The 27,476-nt window shown below is 39.2% G+C and overlaps 1 protein-coding gene across 1 annotated transcript in view; it reads right to left on the bottom strand.

Moving 5' to 3' along the window:
- Positions 1–27,476, bottom strand: part of Rab3GAP1 (RAB3 GTPase activating protein subunit 1) — a 452,945-nt gene that overhangs the window by 391,623 nt on the left and 33,846 nt on the right. The window contains exons 4-5 of the mRNA XM_067151789.2: positions 12,667–12,874; positions 7,147–7,379 (exon numbers count right to left, since the gene is read on the bottom strand). Coding sequence (XP_067007890.2) covers positions 7,147–7,379; positions 12,667–12,874 — 441 coding nt within the window. The remainder of the gene's footprint in view (positions 1–7,146; positions 7,380–12,666; positions 12,875–27,476) is intronic.

The raw sequence follows: 27,476 nt of genomic DNA, 5'->3' as shown, positions 1-27,476 counted from the left end.
TGTTCCGTATTGAAAGTATTAACGTTAAAAATTAAATAACTGAAAAAGAGGTTCAACCTATTCAATACATAAAAGAAAGAAATGTAGTGATTACATTCTTATTTAATAGTAACTATAAATGGGACCAGTTTCGACCTTAGTCCAGGTCATCGTCAGCCGTAAAAACATGTAAAACAATGCATATGAAAAAGAAAAAGATTAAGTGAACTCTGGATCGGTATAAGATGAAACATAAATAAACGATGGGGGTAGAAATTGTGAGTCACTTAAAAGAAAACAGTACGTAATATTAAGAATGGTAGTATGGCACACGCAATGATAGGCGAAGTCTCACAATGTTTATGAATATTGGAGAATGGTCAAATGGGTCAGTTTCCACACTCTGTCAGGCACAAAGTCACAACACTATCAAATAATATATGAAGATCATAAATAACTTGAAGTCGCAGACGAATAGATTTGTAGAAGCAAGAATTCCATTCTACTTTGGCGTTCGAGACCGCAACGCATGACCTTGAATGTGCTGCGCTGATCACCGGGAGCTGGCGGTTTGCTTCTACAAATCTATTCGTCTGCGACTTCAAGTTATTTATGATCTTCATATATTATTTGATAGTGTTGTGACTTTGTGCCTGACAGAGTGTGGAAACTGACCCATTTGACCGTTCTCCAATATTCATAAACATTGTGAGACTTCGCCTATCATTGCGTGTGCCATACTACCATTCTTAATATTACGTACTGTTTTCTTTTAAGTGACTCACAATTTCTACCCCCATCGTTAATGTATGTTTCATCTTATACCGATCCAGAGTTCACTTAATCTTTTTCTTTTTCATATGCATTGTTTTACATGTTTTTACGGCTGACGATGACCTGGACTAAGGTCGAAACCGGTCCCATTTATAGTTACTATTAAATAAGAATGTAATCACTACATTTCTTTCTTTTATGTATTGAATAGGTTGAACCTCTTTTTCAATTATTTAATTTTATTGTTGGCTGAATGGTCAACGTTGAGGCCTTCAGTTCAGAGGATCCCAGGTTCAATTCCCGGCCGGGTAGGGGATTTTAATCGCATCTGATTAATTCTTCTGACCCGGGGACTAGGTGTTTGTGTTTGCCCCCAACACTTTCCTCTTCATATTCAGACAACACATTACACTAACAACTGCCACAGAAACACGCACTAGTGATTACATCCCTTCATAAAGGGTTGGCGTCAGGAAGGGCATCCGGCCGTAAAACAGGGCCAGATGCATATGTGCCGCACAGCTCGCACCCGTGACCCCACACATGTCGGAAAAGTGGTAGATGAAGAAGAATAGTAGTTTGAAATTCTAGCAGGATTGGATTTATAAGATCCATCTAATGGGACTGTGCTAAACACAGTTGACAACTCTGTGTGGGCCGTGGTGTCACTGTTCTGTGCACATTAGTTGAACTGAATCATGTGTTTGAGATGGCAACTAAAGATATACAGCCGAAGAAAAGCTGTAGATTCAGTCTGGCCTATGCTGATGATTTGGTCTTAATGGCAGATTGTGCCGAAAGCCTGCAGTCTAATATCTTGGAACTTGAAAATAGGTGCAATGAGTATGGTATGAAAATTAGCCTCTCAAAGACTAAATTGATGTCAGTAGGTAAGAAATTCAACAGAATTGAATGTCAGATTGGTGATACAAAGCTAGAACAGGTCGATAATTTCAAGTATTTAGGTTGTGTGTTCTCCCAGGATGGTAATATAGTAAGCGAGATTGAATCAAGGTGTGGTAAAGCTAATGCAGTGAGCTCGCAGTTGCGATCAACAGTATTCTGTAAGAAGGAAGTGAGCTCCCAGACGAAACTCTCTTTACATCGGTCTGTTTTCAGACCAACTTTGCTTTACGGGAATGAAAGCTGGGTGGACTCAGGATATCTTGTTCATAAGTTAGAAGTAACAGACATGAAAATAGCAAGAATGATTGGTGGTACTAACAGGTGGGAACAATGGCAGGAGGGTACTCGGAATGAGGAGGTAAAGGCTAATTTAGGAATAAACTCGATGGATGAAGCTGTACACATAAACCGGCTTCGGTGGTGGGGTCATGTGAGGTGAATGGAGGAAGATAGGTTACCTAGAAGAATAATGGACTCTGCTATGGAGGGTAAGAGAAGTAGAGGTAGACCAAGGCAACAATGGTTAGACTCGGTTTCTAACGATTTAAAGATAAGAGGTATGGAACTAAATGAGGCCACAACACTAGTTGCAAATCGAGGATTGTGGCGACGTTTAGTAAATTTACAGAGGCTTGCAGACTGAACGCTGAAAGGCATAACAGTCTATAATGATAATGTATGTATGTAATGTTATAGAAGACGCAGAAGAAATTGGAAACTGTGCAGCAGGAATAAAATACAACATGGACGAAAGCTGTATTCATGACTGGCGAAAAAATAAATTACGGCTTCAGCAAACTAGTAGTAATTGCCGGGCAAAGTTTCCTGAGAATGAAGCAAGATTATGTGTGTATTGAAGAAAAGAGACAATTCAGATGTGACATTACGAGTGAAATGTGATAACTTAAAACACTATCGATAGCAAAAAACTAGGTATTATGAGATTCAAAGCTTGACGTGGATGGCTTTCACGATTTTATGTTTGTTATGGCTGTAGTTTTGAAAGAAAAACTATCATCGGGCAGCATCTTCCAACAGATTATCAAGTTAAAATTGTGAATTTTCAAAAATATGCGATCAATTTATTCAAGAAAAGCTCTTATATACTTTCACAAATAAGCAATGCGAACCAAATACCAATTATCTTCAAAATGACGGTTGATTATACTGTAAACAAAAAGGGTGCATCCAACGTCGTGGTCATAACTGGCAGAAATGAGAAGTAAAGGTGTACAGTTATGCTTTGTGTAATTGCAGATGGAAGAAAACAGCCATTATATGTCATATTTGAAATGGAAAACAATTCCAAAATTAAACATGAAAGGTGTTATTGTAAAACTGCAACCGAAAGGGTGGATGGTAATAGCCTAGTAGCAAACTGGGTAAAGCAGGTTCGGCACCCTGGAGCATTACTAAATCTCGTGGAGTGATGTGAAATGTTTGTTTATGCCTACGTTACTCTTTTGATAGAACGAATTTTAGTTCATTTCATTTTTCAAAAAAAAAAAAAAAAAAACTTCCTGAAATTAGGGTGCAGGGATTATTTGGCAGTGGGGATTATTTGCGTAAATATGGTACATTGGTGCTGATATTGCTGAAAGCACCACACAACGTCTAGTTCACATGCAGAATACTAGCTGTTCATGGAAAACATTGTCCACAAGAGAACGATGGAATGTTTACCTTTGGGTGGTGTGAAAAGCATCTGCCTCTGATAAGGAAGATGATCTGAGTGAGTTACGAGCTACATTTCGTAAAGTGTCCATTGTCAGATCAAAGGAGACTTTAAACTTGCACCACGTGCATTGAATTAAGAATTGAGTAGCTGTATGGATCACAAAAGTTCACTTCATCTAAACTGAGTCACAAAATAGCTGAGGTGGGCTTGATCATTCTTCTTCTGCTTGCAGGTAGCTAAATTGCGAGAGGACCCAATGTGAAATCAGAAGGTTGTGGGTTCAGTGTCCACCTGTCTCCACTTGACCAAATTTGTACTTAATATCTCTCTGGCATGTACTCCATGTACTAATTATTAGTACCATTGTTGTTGTGTTGCTGTTATACACTGAGTGGCCAAAAGCCACGGGAAGGGGTGTCCCATTAGAAAATGTGCCGTGTATGACCCCTGAGTACTGCGGCCACCTGCGGCATAGCTGACCAGTCTGTCGCAGATGCCAGTGTCATGAAGATGGCAACACGTCGTGAGTTAACAGACTTTGAACGGGGGATAATCATTGGTGCACAGCACATGGCTCATAGAATTGCAGAGATTATACCTGAATTCGGGTTTTCAAGGTCAACAGAGTTGAGGGTGGATCTTCAATATTGCAGAGAGGATGTTACCACCCACATAAACTGCTGCACGGGAAGACCACAGTGTTTAACGAAAGGACATCACGTCGCCTCCACAGAACTATATTGGGTGCTCAACAGGCTACTGTGAATACAAAGTATGTTACAAGTGTTATTATTTTTTTATATCTCTATTCAATACAAAGAGATCTTTTTAGAAATTAAATATTATTATAAAATGTTAAGGGACATGTTTTGCCCATATTAAGGGCATCATCAGCCTCAAACTCAAACCTGTATGGTGAAAAATCAGGATCCTGATTGCTCTTACAAGTCATAAAAAGAGGATATCATTGTAGGTGTCTATCCAAACATATAAATTATTAGAATGCCTTGGCTAAAATTGCAGTATCAAGCTGCATGTCAAAAGTTCACACGATTATACTTTCCGGAGTATTGAAAAACTTGTTTGGGATAGAGCAATAAACAGCTCAGTCTTTATAATGAAACAGAAATGTGCCTCCTTGAATACTCCTGTTAGAGGATAAGAAAAAACAAAGCTGATATGTTTTGATAAGACAACAGCCCTCTTAAGTGGCTGTTCAGCTGCCTATAGTCTATTTAACTGGCCGAAGGAGTGAAAGTCGAATGCGTTATGATAAGATAACAGTCTTCCTTAAATTGGAAGAATGAGAGGAGATAGGAGACATTAAAGAGATATTTCTCAAAAGACCCAGTGGAAGAGTGGTTAAGGAGGAGGAGTAAAGTCAACAGCCGGGCTGAGTGGCTCAGATGGTTAAGGCACTGGTTTTCTGAGACCAAGTTGCAGGTCTAATCCTGGCTTCATCCGGTGGTATTCGAAAGTGCTCATATACATCAGACCCATGTCAGTAGATTTACCAGCGCATAAATGATCTCCCACAGGACAAAATTCTGGCACCTTGGCATCTCAAAAAACCATAAAAGTTGTTTTAATTATAATTACTAGCTAAAAAACGTCAAGACACGATGGTCAATGGGGTAAGTATTTATTGAAGTATTTCCTTACATACGACATTCCTTGTACAATAATAATAACAAATAATATTATTGTCTTTATGTCCCACCAACTTACTTTGACGGTTTTTGGAGACGCCAAGGTACCAGAATTTAGTCCCACAGGAGTTCTTCTATGTGCCAGTAAATCTACCGTCACAAGGCTGACATATTTGAGCACCTTCAAATACCACCGGACTGAGCCAGGATTGACCTGCCAAGTTGGGGACAGAAGGCCAGCACCTCAACTGTTTGAGCCACTCAGCCTAACCCCAGTTTTCTTTACATCACACAAACACATATAAGTCTTACGGCAACGATGGGATAGGACATGGCTAGGAGCAGGAAGGAAGTGACCGCGGCCTTAATTAGCTCTAGCACCAGCATTTGCCTGGTGTGAAAATAGGAAGCCAGGGAAAACCATCTTCCGGGCTGCCGACAGTGGGGTTCGACCCTACTATTTCCCAAATGTAAGCTGATAGCATTCCTTGTACCTTTCGACATTATTGCAACTTTAAAATATCACTCTCCTGACATTGCAACATTTAACTGGCTGAAGTAAACAGAGACCTTCATATTCCTTCAGATTTATTGATCATGATACAAAATGGCAAGCAAACTGGAAACTGATGGCTCCAGAAAGAAAGTGCAAATGTTTTACGGATATTGTTAAGTCAATTCGAGGGATCAGAGTTCGCCGTCCAGCTTTATTTTCACTTATTGTTTCCAAATGTAAATAATTTTTATACAATCTTCTTACAATTAGAGCCTAATCAGGTTCAATATTGGAGCCGTTGGGAAATAATAATAATAATAATAATAATAATAATAATAATAATAATAATAATAATAATAATAATAATAATAATAATAATAATAATAATAATAATAATAATAATAATAATAATAATAATAATAATAATAATAATAATAATAATAATAATAATAATAATAATAATAATAATAATAATAATTGTATTGCCTCAGCTACCGTGTGCAGACATTTCAATTTGACGCCATCTGGCTGTCTGCTCTTCAATTTTCATGTTCCGTTTTACTCGCCCACTAGATGGCAGACCGTGTAAACCGAAACTCTCTTGGGCATCTATGGCTGAGATGTTTTAATGAATATTGTTGGGTAAATACCAAATATGCCACCCAGTGATCTTTTACATGCTGACATCGTACGACTTGGAGTGACAAATGGACTTTTTTTCCGCCCTTCAAAAATCCGACTATCTCTGCCAGGTTTGAACCCGCTATTTTGGGATCCAGAGGCCGACACTCTATCACTGATCCACAGAGGCAGCTTCCCAAGAACAATAATGTTCCCACCAGAATGAATGGAATGTCATTACCTATGATGTATTGTATTTTAGAAGATAAAAGTAAGTAAACTCGTGCGCTCATCCTGAGGTAGTGCAGCTCTTTTCAGGCACACCCCCACTGGAGGTGAGCTGCATGTACCATTTCAACCATATACCAGCCCTCCTGCCAATTTTAAATTCCTGGCAGCACCGGGAATCGAACCCGGGCCCCTGAGGACGGCAGCTAATAACACCAACTGTTACGCTACAGAGGCGACATTTTAGAAGATGATTCACGCACATTAATGAATGACTATTTGCCATAGGGGCTTTATCCCATATTGAGCCGTGCTAATCGAATATCACCAGCTGCTTTCAATTTTTAACCACATACTGAATTCTCATCTAAATTTAGAGGAATGTTGAATGTAATGTGCACTGTTCAACAGCTGGGCAGCAAAACAGTGGTTTTGCCTGTCCAAGAAGTACCAGCCGATCAGTATGACACTGATTGCGCATGCGTGCCTACTCCCCTTCTAACTCCCCTATCGTGCCTGCTGTTCAGTGCTCTCATGGTTCAGGCAGGGTTGAACTCGCCAGTAGGTGAGCACATTAACCAATCAGAATGCCACATTTTCTTTAACAATTTAAAAACATAAGACAAGAAATGTTTATGCTTTTAAAGACACCCTGCAAATCTGCAGGCCAAGAGCTTTCGTCAGAATGCTTTATGACATCCACCAGTTCAGCCGTTCTCACAAAAGTGATGTAACAATAATCAGCCTAGTGTGTTTAATATATAGATTATTAAAGTCAACAGAATTTGTTTTATGTATAAATCTATTAAATGTACCTGCTGTATTATAGTTGACCATATCGCCCAGCAATTCATGCATAGACTTTTTGCTGACACAGAGAAGAATAAATTCACTGAGATACTCGCTCAAGAGACAAGCTGGTTGATCAGCCATCTTAACTGCTACTGACCACTCAGGAGCCTGGGTGGGTTCAAAATCAGAATAGCTCTCACTATCCACAACAGCAGTCTCCACTAATTTAGGCCACGTAGCAAAGAGATGCAGTTCACTAGAAGAAGAAATTTTATAAAAAATCAATCAGTTTAATGGAAATCTCCAGTCATTTTTATTATATTTCATTCACATGAAAAACAAGTCAACTTATCTTTAAAGGAACATTACCATAATTGAAAAAGAAACTCAAATATGTTTTCACGTGGTTTATAATGTACACATCTCAACACAACAAGTTACTGATAATTTCTAAGTCCCCAAATATGAGCTATGTCTGGAAAGTGAAGATACAAAGGCCAATATACACTCACATAACGTTTAGTTGATAAAACTTCCACTGTAAATGAATATTTGAGTTTCCAATCATGTTGTCACAATTATCCAAACACTTATTTAGACTCATAGAAGTCTCTCACCTGTCCAACCACGTCCTAACATATTCCTATTACTAAGTCATAACTTTTCTAAGATTGTCTAAAATTATGGATAAAAACTTAAAAACTATATTTTATTAAGGTAATGATATAATGAGCTGAGGAGAGGGTGGGGGCGATAGGGTTTGTTTGTTTAACTTCCAGTGGTGGATTGCGCATATTTACAAGAAAAAGAGGGGAAGGTGACCCACTATCATTTTGTGTCGTTGCATCTCTCAGTGGCGTTCATATGTTTGGAAAGTCTCCAGATGTTGTCCTTCAAAATACATCCACCAAGGAAACAACATTTGCATGAAAAGAAAGGGAAGATAGCTTTGGAAGCGAGCAGGCCCCGACAAGTTTGCACCATTACTTAACGAGACGCCATATCAAAGGCAGTGAGACCACTCCAAGGCCAGCAATAATTCGGGACGTCTTAATAACAAGATTACTGTTGCAGTCTTTCAACTTTACAATGACCATTCAACTGCAGGATGTTCGTTGTTAACAGCATTAAAAATTAAATTTTATGTTACATAAAGTAACATCACAAGTCACTCATTTTAAGGATTTATTCAGGATATGGAACATGCCTCAAACAGATTCTAGAGGGCGGCGTACAATGGAGATGGTCGCGAGATTGGGATTAATGGTTATAAACGTTGGTAATGTGACAACCTTTCGGCGACCAGGGTGTCAGGAAACTATACCAGATGTAACCTTTGCTTCTGAAGACATTGCGTCTAGGATAACTGAATGGCGAGTAATTGAAGAATATACTGGAAGCGATCATCAGTATACCACTTTTCGTGTAATTCAAGAGACTCCAAATCTAAGGATTACCACGCCCAAGCCAGAAAGATGGAACATAGCCATTATGGATAGAGAAAAATTTCATGAAGTAATACAGAATGGAATGGATTGTATGAGGGATACATGTCACGGAGGCAAAAGAAGCATAATTGCTAATAAATGCGTGGAACACACCATGAGACTGCTTCAGCAAGCATGCGACGCATCAATGACCAGAATCAAACAACGGAGAGGCAAGCGTCCAGCATATTGGTGGAATGAAGAAATTGCTGAGCTGAGGAAACAATGCCTGCGATTCAGATGAAGGACACAAAGAGCACGACATAACGATGAAGCTCTCTCAGTAGAGTATAAGACTATGAAGAAAAGACTACGAAATACAATTAAAAAGAGTAAAGCCGACAAGTGGTGGGAAATGTCTAAGGAAGTGGATGAAAATCCATGGGGATTAGGGTATAAAATTGTCATGAAGAAATTCGGGATGCTACCAAGCCCTATCATGGATCCACGCACCATGGAAGAAATAGTACACATACTATTCCCTGATCATGCAGAGAGGATTGATGATGAGGCCGAGAAAGAACTACCACCTTTTACAACTGAAGAATTGATAACAGCAATTAATTCCCTTAGAAATAAGAAAGCCCCTGGACCAGATGGTATTCCAGCAGAAGTACTAAAGGTGGCAGTCGAATTATGTCCTCAACTGCTGTTGAGAATGTATAATCATTGCTTGAAAGCGGGAATTTTTAGCTTTCGCTGGAAGATAGCTAGATTGGTTCTGATCAGTAAAGGGAAAACTGGGGGTTACAGACCTCTATGTATGCTGGACACTGCCGGGAAAGGTTTAGAGAAGCTCCTACAACCAAGAATACTAGCAGCAGTCCAATTAGCTGGTGACCTATCTGACCAACAACATGGATTTCGCAGAGGTCACTGGACGCTAGATGCTGTGAAGGAAGTGGTGAAGACAGCAGAACGAGCTCAAACGGGTAATCATTATTCTAGGAAACTGACGCTTCTTGTGACTATAGATGTTAAAAATGCTTTCAACTCGGCAAGATGGAGTGATATTTTGGAAGCTCTATAAGAAACTTTGAAGCTACCAGAATATCTCATGTATACACTGCGAGACTATTTGAAAGACCGTACATTGTTATACGACACGGAAGACGGTCAGAGAAGAAAACGGCTCACAGCTGGTGCAGCGCAAGGCTCAATTCTCGGACCACACCTTTGGAATATCATGTATGATGGTTTGTTACGGCTGGAGATGCCAGAAGATGTAAAACTTGTGGGTTATGCTGATGATGTGGCTGCTGTGATAGTAACCCGTAACCTAGAGCTGGCTCAATTTAAATTGATTCAGGTGATGCGACGTGTCAAAGAATGGATGATAAATCACAAGTTAGAACTCGCAGATCATAAAAAGGAAATTGTCCTCCTGACGAGGAAAAGGATTAATACTGTTGTACCGATGCAGATCAGACAGATAGCCATCGAAACAACTAGGAGCACAAAATATCTTGGTGTAACGCTTGATACTAAGCTTACATATTGGGATCACATCCAACGGGTAACAGATAAGACAGCGAAAACCATGACTGCACTGAGCAGACTCATGGGAAATATCAAGGGACCGATATCTAGTAAAAGGCGGCTTCTCATGTTGATTGTTCAATCGATACTGCTATACGGTTCGGAAATTTAGGCTGAATCGTTAAAAATTGTTAAATATCGGACAAGAATTGCGGCTGTACAACGGAGAGCAGCTTTAGGAATTGCTTGCGCATATCGCACAGTATCAGAACCTGCGATTCTAGTAGTAGCAGCAATAGTCCCATTGACTTGTTGGCCTTCGAAAGACAAGAAATTTGGCTCACACAAGAAGAGCTAGGAAGGAAAAGGGCAAAGGCTTTGGCTCATAGTCGCAGAATGCAACGATGGCAAACAAGATGGGAAGATGATTCTAGAGGGAAATAGACGAAAAGACTGATACCTTCTCTGGGCGTATGGGTTGCCCAAAATCATGATGAAGTGAACTACTATCTCACACAGTTCTTGACAGGTCATGGATACTTCCGAAAATTTCTTCATAGGCTAGGGCTAGCAACTAGTCCGGTGTGCATATACTGCGGTGATATCGATGACGTATCACATACTTTCTTTGTGTGTGTTCATTGGCTGCCACAAAGAAGATGCTTAGAAGTTATGCACGGAAAATTGACGCCAGAAGGGATCGTGTCAGTAATACTACGAAGTCGAGAATCTTGGGACCAGGTGGCAGTCTACGTAGAAAATATTCTGCGTCAGAAGAAGAAGGACCTGGACGATTACGACAGACAGTAAAGCAGAAGAAGGAAGATGAAGCACAAGATGCATTAAGCACGACATCCGCCCTGAAGTAATGCGAGAGCGGTTTCCGGGGCAGAGATAAACGTCGTGGGAAAAAGGGAGTGTGGTTTTTAGTGGGTAAGAATCTCCACACACTTGTTGAGTGCGGACCCTCACAAGCGTCTTATGAAAGATTTTCCACACTCCCTCGGAAAAAAAAAAATTATTATTATTATTATTATTATTATTATTATTATTATTATTATTATTATTATTATTACATTGCATCAACACAGACAGGTCTTAAGGCAAAAGGAAGCAACAGTCACTTTAATTAAGGTGCAGCCCCAGTATTTCCCTGGTATGAAAATGAGAAGTCAAGGAAAACCATCTTCAGGGCTACCAACAGTGGGATTCAAATCCACTACCTCCTGAACACAAGCTCACAGCTGCGCATCCTGAACCAGTGAGTTTCTCCCATCAGTTGGCCGACTGACTCATCACTCCCCGCTCCATGGCATAGCAACAAGAACAGCATGACATGAGATAACAATTAAAATTAAGAAAATTAGTAATTAAGAATTAAGAAAATATGCTCATACCTTATAACAGGAGATGTTGAAAATATTCCCTTCCTACATTTAACATTTCTGGCATTGTCTTAAGAAACTCCGATTCAGACGCATAAGTTCGCCTTCCGTAATTGAGGCTATTTCTCTCAGGATACATTTTTTCAGTTCGTTCAATGTGTGAGGGTTTCTTGCATACACTTTATTTTTTAGCTCCCCCATAAATAAGTCACAAACAGTTAAATCTGGGGACTGTGACAGCCATAAGACCATATTAATAACATGGTCTTCAAAAATTTCCTCACGTAAGTTTAGTGTGTAGTTTCAATTTTTACACTTTACATTTTCGCAGCCTGCCACACTGAGCTTTTCGAAACCCAGGTTTTTATCCAAGTTGTCTTAGGGGTTTCATAGGTGTATATTCTAATCTTTCTGTGATTTCGCTCATTATTTCTTGTTAAGTACACATCTTTTAACACTTCACTTCTTTTCGAGTAAAGAACCAGTTCCTCTCAATTTGTTTATGAGTTTCCGCATGGTCTCTCTATGTGGAGAGCGTACACCTGGAAATTGTGTTACAAATCAAATCATCTAACAACTTCCCTGCAAGACTCTGTTTTCACATAATTATCATACATAAATACCCTTTCCTCTACTGTGTACACATGTGGAAATATTATGAGAATTATACCGCAAAGTAACACTTTACAATTTGAGAACAGCTGGAGCGACACAGATCAAGACTTAATACACATTCCAGGCACAGACCTGACTGCAAAGTGCGGGCATTCCCGTGCTGTCGCCACGCTGTGTAACGGGAAGTGATGGGTCAATGGGAAGCAGATAAGATGGGCGTGCCTAATGGCCAACCGATGAAGGAAAACTCACTGTATTTTATTACAAAAAATCATAACATGGGACAAGGTAAACTAAATAAGTTAAACGCTGATTTGTCCATACTAGAGTCTGCTCAGTTCCACAGGAAGTGAACTTTTTAATGTATCTATTACTATACAAAAAAAAAAGTTTGTGAATGATCACATGCATTTTCCTTCCCTGTGTTACCAGTTAAAAAATCCGAACCGTGACAACAGACAATACATAATAATTTGAAAGACATCCTGAAAAGAATTTGATGCATACTAGGATATCAATAAAGTTAAAAATTAACATCATTTAGTCAATCAACACTTTGTTTATATACAAGCTATACCTGACAGGTTCACATGTTGCTCCAAAGGGTAATTTTCCCATGTCTGTAACTCCATAAGTTTCACCCTGAAGGAAATCAAAATCTGGTGGTTGTTGTGTCCATGTACTACTCCTCCAATCTCTCAAAACATAAGTGAATTGAACAGAAACAATCACAGGGTCTAAAAGTAAACGACTCGCAACTTTTGACTTAAAGACATCAAGAAGACCTGCAATAAACAAGATCAATTATAGATTACATTTACACCCATACATTAAAGTATAGCAGTAGACTAAATACACAAACTAAATATTTTAAATTAGAATAAGTGTACCCTGATCCTGGTCTGGTGTTGGTATCCATACCAAGTGCACGCAACTTACGAAGAACATAGGGGCATTCACTTTAAAACAAATTAAACAATAGATCATTACATCTGATGAAAAGGAATACCTATTCAAATTACAAATGTTCCCCTTAAAGGTACATAAGTCATTACCCATATTACTAATGAACAAACATAAATTATCAATCAAGTTGCTCGTCTACACAGATAAGGATACCAACTCCCAGATCAACTCAAGAACATTGGCTGCTGTAGGAACGACGAAGTAGTTCGGCATCAACCACAGCAGTTTTAATGTGTCATTTAGTTTCAAGTTTGGATATGCAGTTCGGACCTCATCAATGTTTTAAATTAAGACTGTAAATTGTGGCATACCAGAGTGTTTATATTATTATTGGTTATATGTGTGCTTATGCCTTCCAATTGGAGCGTGGCTGAAGATGACCCAACATATATGGGGTCGAAACTAGTCCCAGTTTTATAAAAAAAATATACATTCTAATGGTATTGAATAGGTGGACCCTTCCTACCCTTTGATACTGATCCTGCTGGTCGAAAAAGTTTTCACCATCAGAATATTGGTCAGCAAGATAGGAGAAGTGGTGGTATACAATCTCTAATCACTACATAACATGTCAAAAGCCTGGAATCAATTCCAAATCTCTCCACACAGTGTTCGTATTGTCCCCGTTAAAATTGGCGATAGTACGAATATTTTAACAAGTGGAAAGTGAAAATTTTATTGTCTGCCTGTAACTGCAGTATATCATTTGGGGAGTTGTGGCAAGCTGAGAACGAGTTTTTTTTCGTCGTTCAGAGGGGTAACACACCGGCAAGACTGTGCCAAGGTCAGAGCAGACCACGTGACTGCCTTCGCACGCGCGCAACCCAGCTTGTTTCTGGAATAGTCTGCGCCAATTAAACGAGACCATCAGCCAATTACCGTCCTCGCTGAAGATCACACCCCTCAGGCTAATTAGATAAAAGGCCTTGTTTCGAGTAAATCGCTCTCTTAATGCTCTTAATGTTCTTGAAACTCTTACTCCGAAGTTCTGAAGCTCTTACTCTGAATATCCTTCGTCGTTCTCAGACCACGTGGAGAAGCAATTTCTGTTCAAGTCGACGCCGTTCTGCTAGAATTTAGAGAAACCATTAGTGAATTCTATGGAATAAAGACGCCTAGGAGCCAAGTTAAGTGTGACAGTGTAGACGAGCTATTTATATTCGATGTGTGCTTGTGCTAAATACTTAATTTTGTCATCTCAGTTACAGCTTGTGACCGGCACTCTACGGAAGTCGTCGTAGAATTGAACATCTCAAGATGGATAATTCCGCAACCACCGACAACATCATTTCATCGAGGGACACCTGTTGCAGAGCCTCCATGGAGCTGTAAAATGTGAGGCGTATCTGGTAATTGGAAGGAGACTGACCGGAGGAGTATGCTGGAATAACTGACTGTCGACGAGAATCGAACCCCATCAAAAACTTGAGTACCTTTTTAATTTAATTTATCCGTCTTACCTTTTGTACAACTAGAGGTCTTTCTTCTTAAGTCGTAGATCTATTAGTTTGTTGTAGTTAGAAATATTTCATTTTTCCACTTCTTAAGGTGTCGTGGTAGACTAGGTACGTGTGAATGAAATTTTGGAATCTATTAGAGTAGACATGTAGGTTGTCTTTGAATGATTTCCCATGCTTAAGGAGCTTTATATTTAATAATCACTGACCACACGATAAATCTACTTTCCTTGTAATGTTGAAGTTACTGGATGGAAATTTACGTGTACATTTTGAGTGAATAGGGTCGAACCTAGTGTCTTTCAAGATCACTTGTTGTATTTATGATGAAGTCATCTAATTTTACGATATTCCATGAGGATCAGTAGATGTAATAATCACTTAAATAAAAATAATATTAACTAAAGATCGGGTAAAACAGAAGTAAACGCTCGTGAGCCATAAAACTACTGTAGAGTCCTAATATGTGAGATTGAATGTGCTCTGTTCATGAAGGGTCTGGAATATGACCAATCCTGAGGGATACTTGTTGTATAATTGTGCAGTTGATGAATTAATGATGATATTTGACTTATTCTTGTGTATTGGGAGCGCAAGATAGATTATAATTATTGGAGCACGTGTTGTGAGTGTATTTCACAGGTAGGAAATAAAAGTAATACGAGCAAGGCTCACGCTTGCGGTAATTTCAACCTGTAGCCCAGATGATGGTAGTGCTTATGGATTTTACTAGAATCTTCCATTATAATTTCATGAGTTAGATGAACTTACATTGATATGTGAAATGTGTTTCTACCAAGTGATACCCATGACTTCGATCACTAGCCACTATAGACGAAGGATAATTTCAGTACACGGATTATTTCTGCTAGACATTACGCATCCCAACCACCAATAAAAATCATAAATAAACTTGCCAAAACAGGATTCGATATAAATAATGTACATAAAATGTGTTTCCCTAGTGTGAATGTGTGTGTGTATGTAAATATGTATATTTCTCTTGTGTCATGTTGGTTTCAGTTAATTTTGATCTGGTCACGCACTCGCTGTGACGCGGATTATACTCATCATTGTGTGTTGCCTTAAGAAATAATTTTCATGCCCTTAAGGGAAAGTTTGATTAAGTTAAGTCGAGGAAGACTAGGAAGAATTTATTTTCTTAATTAGCGAGATTTAAAAGGAAAGATCATCTCGTTACTTTATGAAGGCACTCGATTTGTAAATAAAATTTATTTAACTAGCTCACACGTTGGTAATGCAAAATTCTAAAATTTGAAATATTTTAAGATTAATTTGAATAGAAATGAAATACAAAGATCAGAGGTAGAAATTTGTTAGCCGCATAATTAATTGGAGTTATGGTGAAAATAAGTCATTAATAATTAATTCAAAATAATTGTTTTGAAATGCTAATGACGATCATTAGGTAAATAATGCAGTGGAAAATTAATAAGAACACGATCGTGTGAGAATGAAACATGGGCTAATTAAATGATGAGAAATTAATAATAATAATCATAATCAGAATAATAATTAATTAATTTTGAGAATTTTGAAATCAATTTTCATTTTCTACTAAAGTTCATGTTGGTGTCATTGACGATTATTAAATACTGTAAATGACGAATTCAGTTGAATACATCTTAAAACCACGTGTTGAGACTACTTTGAATTGGTAAAGCTTCGAACACATTTATTGTAAAACCCTCGTTAGCAAGACAGCTGTTTATGTTTTTATGAAGTTCTATGTTAATTTATTTAATTCTTTCAGTCAAATATTTTGATTTGAAAAGGCAAGAGGCCTAATTTTTCTTTGGTTTCATTACAGCACAGTAAGGCTGGAGATTAAGAACACGTGTCACTCTAAATCGAGGAAGAAATGCAATATTATGAAAGTTCTCTGTTAAAGAAAAAAATATCAGCAAGAATATTTTATTTGTTTGTTTGCTTATGTGAATAAATGTCAGAGTGTTGTTTTAACATTTCTTTTTATCCTGCTTGGTCATCAATCCCTAACAACCCTTAAATGCCTCTAGAAAGTGATAGCCAACGATCGAACGGTCCACCTTGGGATCTATCGCTCGATGGCTGGGCTTAGCTTGGGAAAAATGGGAGCAGTATGGAGTGAGGACATATGATGCTGTTGATGGCGATTCGTCCGTCGGATGGAGATGTTGAACTGCGAGTAGACCCCTTGGTGTTATTCAGCAGGAGTAGGCTATGTGCTGACACCTCATTTCACCCTCTCCCTACCTCAATGTCGTCATCATCATCGTCTTACACCCAGACATGTAGATCGCCCATGAGCAGGCAAGCCAAACATGTCCTCAGACACTTCTGGCACAAAAAGCCATATGTTACATATATATATATATAAAATAAGAGTCTTTTTCTGTACATTGCTCAGAATTTGAAAAGAATGATATTTATGTATCGGTCATGTCCACAGTAACAAGGAAATGCACTTTTTACTTTTCCGTAATGTCTGTCTGTCTGTCTGTCTATCTGTCTGTATCTACGTATGTACAAGCATCACGAGAAAAGAGATGAAGAAAATTTAATGAAAATCGGTGTGTAAAGTCAGGGGATGAGCCACTACAATCTAGGCTATAAATCATTTTATTCACGCTGAGTGAAATGGTAGTTTAGGGGAAGACCTAAATTTTAATTCTCAAATATTAACATTATTAGTGGTCATATTGATAAATACTACATAACTAAGTTACATAGAATAAAATTTCCGATCATTTATGTCTTATATATTTTTACCATACCGGGTATAATAACACAGATATTAATGGATTTGTATTTTTGTTGCCAAGTCCATATCAAGGACGAGCCACGTGAAAATGGGTAAACAGAATTTAATGAAAATTGGTATATAGGGTCAGGGAATAAGAAACTACAGTTTAGGCTATAAACAATTTTAATCACCCTAGATAAAATGGTAGTTTAGAGGAAGGTGGCTAAAATTTAATTTTTGAATACTGTACCTATGTTATTGGTCCTATCGAAAAATACTACATAACAAAAGTTGTAGAGAATAAAATATCCGATCATTTATGTTTTATTCAGTTTTACCGCACCGACTATGATAAGAGTGGTATTTCACGGTTGGAAGAAAATTAAATGTGACGGCCTACAACATCGAAAGCGCATAACATTGATCAACAATAACATTACATTGAACATTGTTTGTTGTGATGTTCTTTGTCTCTTATGCTGACACTCAACTTCGATAGATGGGATTACTGCTGCATACCGAGTATAACAGCCTGATTGAATACTGGCAGGAAATAGCTGCGGAGTTCGATAACTTTCTTCTTTAGCATGCCATTCCTTTGGTTCATACCTTTTCTGATACTGCTGGTACATAACACATTGTTTCATCATAGTATCCCAGCTATTCCATTTCTACTCTGATGCGCTGTTTTGAATGAGCAGTGTGCACACTTAAGGCAGAGGCTCTTTTAGTAGTAGTATGAACTGGTCTAGAATTACAATTTAAGGCATATTATAAGTTATAGCATCACAATTCACTAAATAACTCAAAATTCAACCCTGAAAAGAGCTGTTTCTTAAGAAAAGCTTCTTCCTCTTCACTTTCATTAAATCTACATTCATTTTATTCCAAATTAGCAGCAAAGATGGGGTTTCTACTCTGGCTTGGAGGAAAAATTTGCCTCCAAGTCAGACCGTTTTTTTCCCCCGCCAGTGTAGTGAATTGAGATTTTCTGACTCATCGGGTACTCCTAGGAAACAGATAAGTAAACGGGCATAGTTTTTGCCCTGGGACTCTCCACTATTCAAACCCCCCCACCGATAAAAAACGAAGTGTGTTCACGGATGTCTGCGGCATGATCATTCCAGCTCTGGAAATCTGGACTGTTAGATCGGCAGCGTAGTACTGTTTCTTTAGTTATGGCGGCAGTGAGGAAGTGCGTGTGAGAAGCTCCATAAACCACCTAGCAAATCAGCAAGTTAAACAACAATTTGTGTGTAGTAGATCAAGTTACATTGCTCAATAATACTCAGGGATTAGATACATTCATTCACTATGTCTCTAAAGTCTTTGAACAAGCGGATTTCTTCATTCGAAGAAAAGCTAAACGACATCCAAGCTCGCTTCGAGAAAGCAATGCGCGCTGCCAACAGCGGCAATGTTTCTCTAGACGCACTTGCCCTTGAGTTCCAGTCCTTCCGAGCTGCTGTCACCGAGGAACTCAAGGAGGTGAAGTCCAAACTTACTGAAATGCATAACCAGATCACCAAACAGGACAACCTGATCGACGAAGCAGAGCGGTACAGCAGGAGAAACTGTCTATTACTCCACGAGGTGGCAGAAGCTCCGAACGAGGACGTCTATGACAAGGTGTTCGGTGTTGTGAAATCCCACCTAGGGATAGACTTGACATTGGACAATTTAGATCGCTGTCACAGGATTGGGAATCCAAGGAGAACAACAGCTGAGGTAGTGACGGGAGGGAAAAGGCCCATCATTATAAAGTTCACGCGATATCACGAACGTGACCGTATTTGGCGTGCAAAGAAATTGCTCAAGGGATCGGGTATGCTGATAACAGAATCGCTAACAGCTACGAGAAAGGACATACTAAACGCCGCGCGTGACCACTTCGGTCAGAAATCTGTATGGACTAAGGATGGACGAATCATTTTTCTAAGCTCTGATGGGAAAAAATTACAAGTGACCACACGAGCTGATCTTAACAATGTTATTCAAGCAGCTAGGTGGTGAAAGAGTGTAGTGAAGTAACGACAATGTGGATTAGTTTAAGTTTGTATTATAGTGTGTTATTATTGAGTGTGAATGTGATTGAGTGCATGAAAAGTCAGCGCCGTATCAGAGGAGATTCAGAGGTAAGAAGCATGTTTACAAAAGAAAATATTTATAAAATCCTCCTATCAATACAATTAGACGAATCTGTCACTTATGTCAACGACACACATTCCTCGTTTCCTCTCTTAACTCAACCCTCACCCCTCCCATACCCTGAGGCAACGGGATCCATTCTGAGGCGACAGCTGATGAATCACCCAAGAGCTCTAACCTGTTGCCACCTAAATTCACTATCCATTGCAGCTCACCTGGAAGAACTACAGATTATTTTCGAAAATAATAAGGTGCATTGTATTGGCATATCAGAAAGCTGGTTACATGGAGATTTGCCGTCTTGTGCTGCACCTCAGACCCACCCTGCGTCCTGGGTATATGTTTGTTGAACTCGACTGCAATAAGAAAATATTAATAGGAATTGTATATAAGCCACCTAATATTAGATAAATGGAGAACTTCGAAGCACCTTTAACAGATCTTATCTCGGTCTACGAAGATGTCATAGTCATGGGCGACTTTAATACTGACTTGTTAAAACAAACCAGTGAATCGGATAAGTTGCGTCATATATTCCATGCTGTGAACATGGAAATCCTACCACTTAATGCTACGAACCATGTCTACTACCCTGATCACTCGACTCACACATTAATTGACCTTATAATTGCAAATCAACCCCAGAAAGTCATTAAGCACGGACATACGTAATCTTCATGACACTGACTCAAAAGTTAACAGATTCAACTCTTTAGTGCTGAACTTGTATGACAAACATGCTCCGGAGAGGCAAGTAAGATTTACCCGCCCCCCTACTCCTTGGTTGATGACCGAGATAAGATCTGCTATGGCCAGCTGTGACCATTGGTACAGAAAATTCAGACAAACGCGTGACAAAGATGACTTTGAACAATACAGGAAACTGAGAAACAAAGTTAAACAACTAATTAGAAACAGCAAATGCCACTACTTTCAACAGTTAGCGGGAAATAATAATTGAAACCAAACATGGAAGAAGCTACAATCTTTGGGCATAGGCAAAGCCGTAGAAGAGCACATTCCCATCATATCTCTAGATACATTAAATGATTACTTTTCTCAGCCTAAAGTTGGACCAGTTCCATTACCGGCTAATCCCACAAACTCAACATGCCGTTCCAAGCGCGACCAGCTCTCTTTCCACACAGCTAGTGCAAATGATGTTAAACGTGTGTTGTCCTCTATCACTTCCGATGTGACAGGTAATGACGGTATCTCGCTAAAATTAATTAAAAACATCATCGGGGCCGTACTGCCAATACTGACTCTCATATTCAACTACTGCCTGACCAATGGAGTATTCCCTAAGGTTTGGAAAGATACACTAATAAGGCCAATCCCGAAAAACTCTACCTTAGGTTCTCCATCAGATTACCGCCCTGTGTCCATCCTACCACCCCTCGTAAAAGCACTCGAACGTCTGATTCATGCACAAATCACTGTATACCTGACCCAGAATTCCCTCCTTGACCCTTTTCAATCTGGCTTTAAAAAAGGACATAGTACCGCGACAGCATTACTGCGGGTTACGGACGATATCAGACATGCAATAGACCAACGATATGTGACTGTAGCTACACTACTAGACGTAAGCAGTGACACAGTTAGCCCTGGGTTACTACTACTAAACTCCGTAATCTCAACTTTAATGAGACATGTCTTAAATTTTTTAGCTCCTACCTTACTGACCTTCGGCAATGAGTATCAGTGGGAACAATGTACTCAGGTTGGCATAACAAGTCAATAGGTGTCCCGCAGGGGTCGGTTTTGGGCCCACTTTTATTTGTTATTAGTATGAACAACATAGGGGACGCATTGAAATACAGCAAGTACCATATCTATGCAGATGATCTCCAGATTTATTATCACTCATATCCACAAGACATAGGTGTAGCCATTGACAGGGTAAATTTTGACTTACGATGACTGAATGACTATGCCAAAAATAACAGCTTGTTAATAAATCATAACAAAACTCAGACTATTATATTTGGTACCAAAAGAAACCTTAACTTGTTAAAAAGTAGACATGTACCCCCAATTATTTTAAATAATACTGTCGTGACCTATTGTACGTCAGTAAGAAACTTAGGTGTTATAATGACCGAGACACTAAACTGGACTGAACAAGTGACAAATACATGCCGTAAAGTGCAGAAATCTCTCAAACGCTACTCTTCCATATTTCCAAAACATCTTAAAATACAACTGGTAAAATCCCTAATCTTGCCAATTCTAGACTACTGCGACACTGTACTTATAGACATAACTCAAGACAGTAACAAGATGCTCGAACGGGGTTTAAACACCTGTATTCGATTTATATTTAAGCTGCGATATGGTTCTCACATTTCACCTTATTATAGGAAGTTGTCATGGCTTCGTGTTCATGAGCGTCGCAGTCTCCACATGTTGTCCCTTCTGCATGGAGTTCTAAACTCAGGTGTACCGAATTATCTCTCATCAAACTTTAATTACCTCTCCTCCTATCGTAACCACGATACACGATCTGGCTCCTGTTTAACAATATCTCTCAGTCACTCCAGGACTTACAACCGCTCCTTTGTAGTCACTGCCGCTAGACTGTGGAATACCCTCCCTGCTACCATTAGGGATTTACGTTCTCATAGGAGATTTATGATGGATTGCCGAAATCACTTGCTGAATACCTCTAGCTGACTTGTTCGATGTGAGTGCGTGAATGAGCTTATTTTCATAAAAATTAGAAATGTATTTGCTAGTTATAGGTTTTCTTTACTGTGTTTTCCTTCTTTTATTATTACTAGTGTTAGTTTTAAAATTATCATGTTTCATTTATATTGTCATGTTGTACATTGTATAATTATTTCTTCTATTACTCTCTCCATATATGCTACTAGTACAATATTATTTTTTAAATGATTTGTTTTATTTAAAAATATATGTATGTTAATTATTTTAAATGTTGTGGTTAAGTGTAAAAGAGGGCCTCGAGCCCTAACTTTGCCACGAATAAAGACAAATGACTTACTTACTTACTTACTTACTTACTCACTTACTAAAAGTGAGAAAATGTGTAGTTTTTCATTTGATCGTGTATTTCATATGAAAACATTGCTTTTAATCGTGCCATTCCAAATGACGTCATTGTAATGACGTATGTTCATTTTAGTTGGGAAAACCACTAAGAGAGTCTTTCTGAGGATCTAAAAAGGTGGAGAGTGAGTGTCTGCCATTATAATGAAAAATCCCCAACCTGACTGTGACTGATGGTAGGCAGACCCTGTAATAGTTGAGAGGGGAGTTCCTCACGGCAGTGTTATCGGACTTTTATGTTTTCTTATATATATAAATGATTTGAGTAAAGGAGTGGAATCGGAGGTAAGGCTTTTTGCGGATGATGTTATTCTCTATAGAGTGATAAATAAGTTACAAGATTGTGAGCAACTGCAACGTGACCTCGAAAATATTGTGAGATGGACAGCAGGCAATGGTATGTTGATAAACGGGGCTAAAAGTCAGGTTGTGAGTTTCACAAATAGGAAAAGTCCTCTCAGTTTTAATTACTGCGTTGATGGGGTGAAAGTTCCTTTTGGGGATCATTGTAAGTATCTAGGTGTTAATATAAGGAAAGATCTTCATTGGGGTAATCACATAAATGGGATTGTAAATAAAGGGTACCGATCTCTGCACATGGTTATGAGGGTGTTTAGGGGTTGTAGTAAGGATGTAAAGGAGAGTGCATATAAGTCTCTGGTAAGACCCCAACTAGAGTATGGTTCCAGTGTATGGGACCCTCACCAGGATTACCTGATTCAAGAACTGGAAAAAATCCAAAGAAAAGCAGCTCGATTTGTTCTGGGTGATTTCCGACAAAAGAGTAGCGTTACTAAAATGTTGCAATGTTTGGGTTGGGAAGAATTGAGAGAAAGAAGAAGAGCTGCTCGACTAAGTGGTATGTTCCGAGCTGTCAGCGGAGACATGGCGTGGATTGACATTAGTACGCGAATAGGTTTGAATGGAGTCTATAAAAGTAGGAAAGATCACAATATGAAGATAAAGTTAGAATTCAAGAGGACAAACTGGGGCAAATATTCATTTATAGGAAGGGGAGTTAGGGACTGGAATAACTTACCAAGGGAGATGTTCAATAAATTTCCAATTTCTTTGAAATCATTTCGGAAAAGGCTAGGAAAGCAACAGATAGGGAATCTGCCACCTGGGCGACTGCCCTAAATGCAGATCAGTATCAGTATTAGTATTGACAGGCCTAACCCAGTCTTCATATGAGAAAATATGTTTGGTGACTTCTCTGTCGCGTTTCTAGGGTAACGTTAAGAGCTATGCAATTTAATACAAGCTTGCTCATAAAGTGTACACTACCTAACCTAAATGCTGTATACAATGTAGAATTACGTAGCGAAGCACGGGTACATCAGCTAGTAGATAAATAAATAAATAAATAAATAAATAAATAAATAAATAAATAAATAAATAAATAAATAAATAAATAAATAAATAAATAAATAAATAAATAAATAAATAAATAAAACCCTGATAACCATGTGAAGAGATCTGTAACCTTTATTTACAAGCCCATTAACACGATTACCCCAACAAATATCTTTCGTTATATTAACACCTGAGTACTTTACAAACGTGAAGAAATGAGTGTATCCTCCTATTCAATACATCATGTATTCCATCATTAGACGGAGTAAACAAATTCAAACATGTTTCGGCTCGTTTGAGCCATCTTCAGTGAAAAATGAGGGGGGGGGGGTTGAAATAATGTACACAAGTTAAAAAATGCCAAAAAAAACCATAATGAAGGAACAAATTTAAAAACCAAAGAGAGCCTAGACGGAAACAGATTTCCTGAATTCAAAGTCTGTTAAGATATAGTCTATTATGGATCTGGTACCCCTAGCCTCCCATGTGTAGCGGTGAATAGCCTTATGCTTGAAGAATGTATTAGTAACAGCTAAACCCATACTAGCACAGAAGTCCAGCAAACGCTTCCCATTCCCATTAGCTTCCATATCTTCCCCACATTTACCAATCACCCTTTCGTATCCTTCAGTTCTATTCCCAACTCTAGCATTGAAATTGCCCATTAGCACTGTTCTATCCTTGCTGTTGACTCTGACTACGATGTCACTCAATGCTTCATAAAACTTGTCAATTTCATCCTCATCTGCACCCTCACATGGTGAATACACGGACACAATTCTTGTCCTAATTCCTCCAACTGACAAATCTACCCACATCATTCGCTCATTTATATGCCTAACAGAAACTATGTTGCGTGCAATGGTATTCCTGATAAAGAGCCCTACCCCAGACTCTGCCCTTTCCTTTCTAACACCTGTCAAGTACACTTTATAATCTCCTATCTCCTCCTCATTATCTCCCCTTACCTGAATATCACTTACTCCTAGCACATCCAGATGCATCCTCTTTGCTGACTCAGCCAGTTCTACCTTCTTTCTTCCATAAGCCCCATTAATATTGATAGCTCCCCATCGAATTCCATTTCGTTTGCCAAGTTGTTTCCAAGGAGTCCCTCGCCTGTCAAATGGGAGTGGGACTCCATTACTCCCACAGGTCCGAGGCTTGCTTAAAATGTTATGAGTTCGGTAAATTCATGAAGCAGGATGCTACCCTACTTGCACATAATCCAAGTGAGGATCTCTCCTCTAACGGGTTATGGACCACCGGTGAATTTTATAGTCCTAGCCGCCTGAGCACAAGGAGGACCATGACTCAGAATATGTCCGAGATGCCCACTCCTATTCCATAGCAAATGGTATCCCGACTCTCAGGACCACTTACTAGGCCACTCAGCCGTTGCCCATGGCTCACGAACTAGGACGTGACTACAGTAACCCACAAACATGAACCATCCCATCTAAACAGATTAGAAGAAATTGCAAACAATCTGTTAGGGATACATAACATACAAAATTTACATCGCAATGCTGTATTGGGGTTTATTATCATTATTATTTTAGGGTTGTAATCTAACCTTTTGATATGGAAAATGATAATAAAGGTGTATGGCCTCCGGAAAGGCCTGGTGCAGGTCTTTTTCTCGTAGATTAGGCGATCTGCATGTCTGTGAAGATGAGGGCCCTACCTAGGATGATTTGTAATGTTGCATCACACACACCCGTCCCCGAGCCACTGGAATTAACCAATTAAGGTTAAAATCCCCGACCCGGCCGGGAATCAAACCCGGGACCCTCTGGACCAAAGACCAGCGTGCTAACCATTTAGCCATGGAGCCAGACATGGAAAATGATGATTTACATGGAAACAATCTGGACTTGTCCAGTTTTGAAACCAAATGTTGGATGCGACCTGTTATAAAAGTTAACTACTCTGACAACTAACTCCAGGGTAAATATGTTTATATCTAGTACAATATACAGTATTAAGAATTATTTAAAATCACTAACAACTCATATGATTTTCATTTTTGATACTAGCTCTTCCCCTACTATATTTATATGCTTCTTTCCTTAAACCAGCACTGCAAGTTTTCAATAAAATATGTCTTAATATCCAGACGAATAATCCTAATAGTTTGCATTACAGGAGGTGAATTGACAACTGTTTATTCCTTCCCAATACTTCGACTTAACTGTGTCATATTGGGAGAGAAAGAAACAAGAAAAGGAACACACATTAGGACCAACATAACAGACAGATTATAGGGAGAAGAGGGAGCAAGAGAAAGAGGAAACAAGGACAATATCCGAATATTCATACACAGCTGTCTTCAAATAGATGACTCTCTCATCGCCAGTCCCAATTCTTCCGCATCCATTACTTCTTCTCAGCCCTCATTTCAGCTTCATCAGGAGGGCAGGTATCAACACTCATTGAGGGGCCATCTTGACACATCTTTAGTATTGATGTGGGAAGTGGACGATAAGAAGAAAGCTAAATTAAAAACACGAAAACGTACGAGACAAAAGGATAAGCAATTCAGGCTGTAAAAAACTAGGAACACAGGACAAACACAAAAGGAAAAAAAAAGAACTCAAAGGACAATATAAGTAATGGAAAGGAACAAACAAAAAAACAAACACAACAAAAAACAAAATTATCTGTTCTATCACTTGTATGGTCCTCCCAATTACACTGGTGGAAAAAAACATCCAAACATCATGAAATAAGGAATGTAGAATACGGAAATTTTGGTAATATATTTGTCGAAGTAACATATTTAATTGATTACAGGTACAAGACTACAGGTTAATATCCGCGCAAGAAAAGCCATCACAAATGTACCATGCTGGTCCATTAATAACCGGTGTAATCGCTTGACTGTTGAATGCAGGCGTGCAAACGTGCATGCATTGTGTCGTACAGCTACCGGATGTCAGCTTGTGGGATAGAGTTTCATGCCTGTTGCACTTGGTCGATCAATGGAGGGACAGTTAATGCCGGTTGTGGATGACGCTAGACTTGTCATCCAATGATGTACCATACATGCTTGATTGGGGACGATCGGGGATCGATCAGGCCAAGGCAACATGTCAACATTCTGTAGAGCACATTGGCTTACAACAGCGGCATGGGGGCATGCATTATCCTGTTGGAAAACACCCCCCGGGAATGCTGTTCATGAATGGCAGCACAACAGGTCGAATCACTACACGGACGTACACGTCTGCAGTCAGAGTGCGTGGGATAAGCACGAGAGTGCTCCCGCTGTCATAGGAAATTGCTCCCCAGACCAGAACTCTTGGTGTAGGCCCAGCATGTCAACACCGCGGACAGGTGCAATGCAGGTGCTCACCTGGCCTCTTTCTAACCAAAACGCGGCCATCACTAGCACCAAGGCAGAACTGGCTTTCATGGAAAACACAATGGACCTCCACTCCATCCTACAATGAGCACTCGCTTGACACAACTGAAGTCGCAGGCAGTGGTGGTTTGGGGTAAGTGGAATGCACGCCACACGACGTCTGGCTCAGAGCTATCCTTCAAGTAACCGATTTTGAACAGTTCATAGCGTTCCTGTGGTGGCACCTGCTGCTCGAACTGCTGCTACAGACACAGTACACTGCACCACAGCCA

This window comes from Anabrus simplex, chromosome 7 (assembly GCF_040414725.1).
Source record: "Anabrus simplex isolate iqAnaSimp1 chromosome 7, ASM4041472v1, whole genome shotgun sequence".
NCBI lineage: Eukaryota > Metazoa > Arthropoda > Insecta > Orthoptera > Tettigoniidae > Anabrus > Anabrus simplex.
Note: the sequence above shows the minus strand (reverse complement) of the source record. Positions and strands in the feature narration are given on the sequence as shown.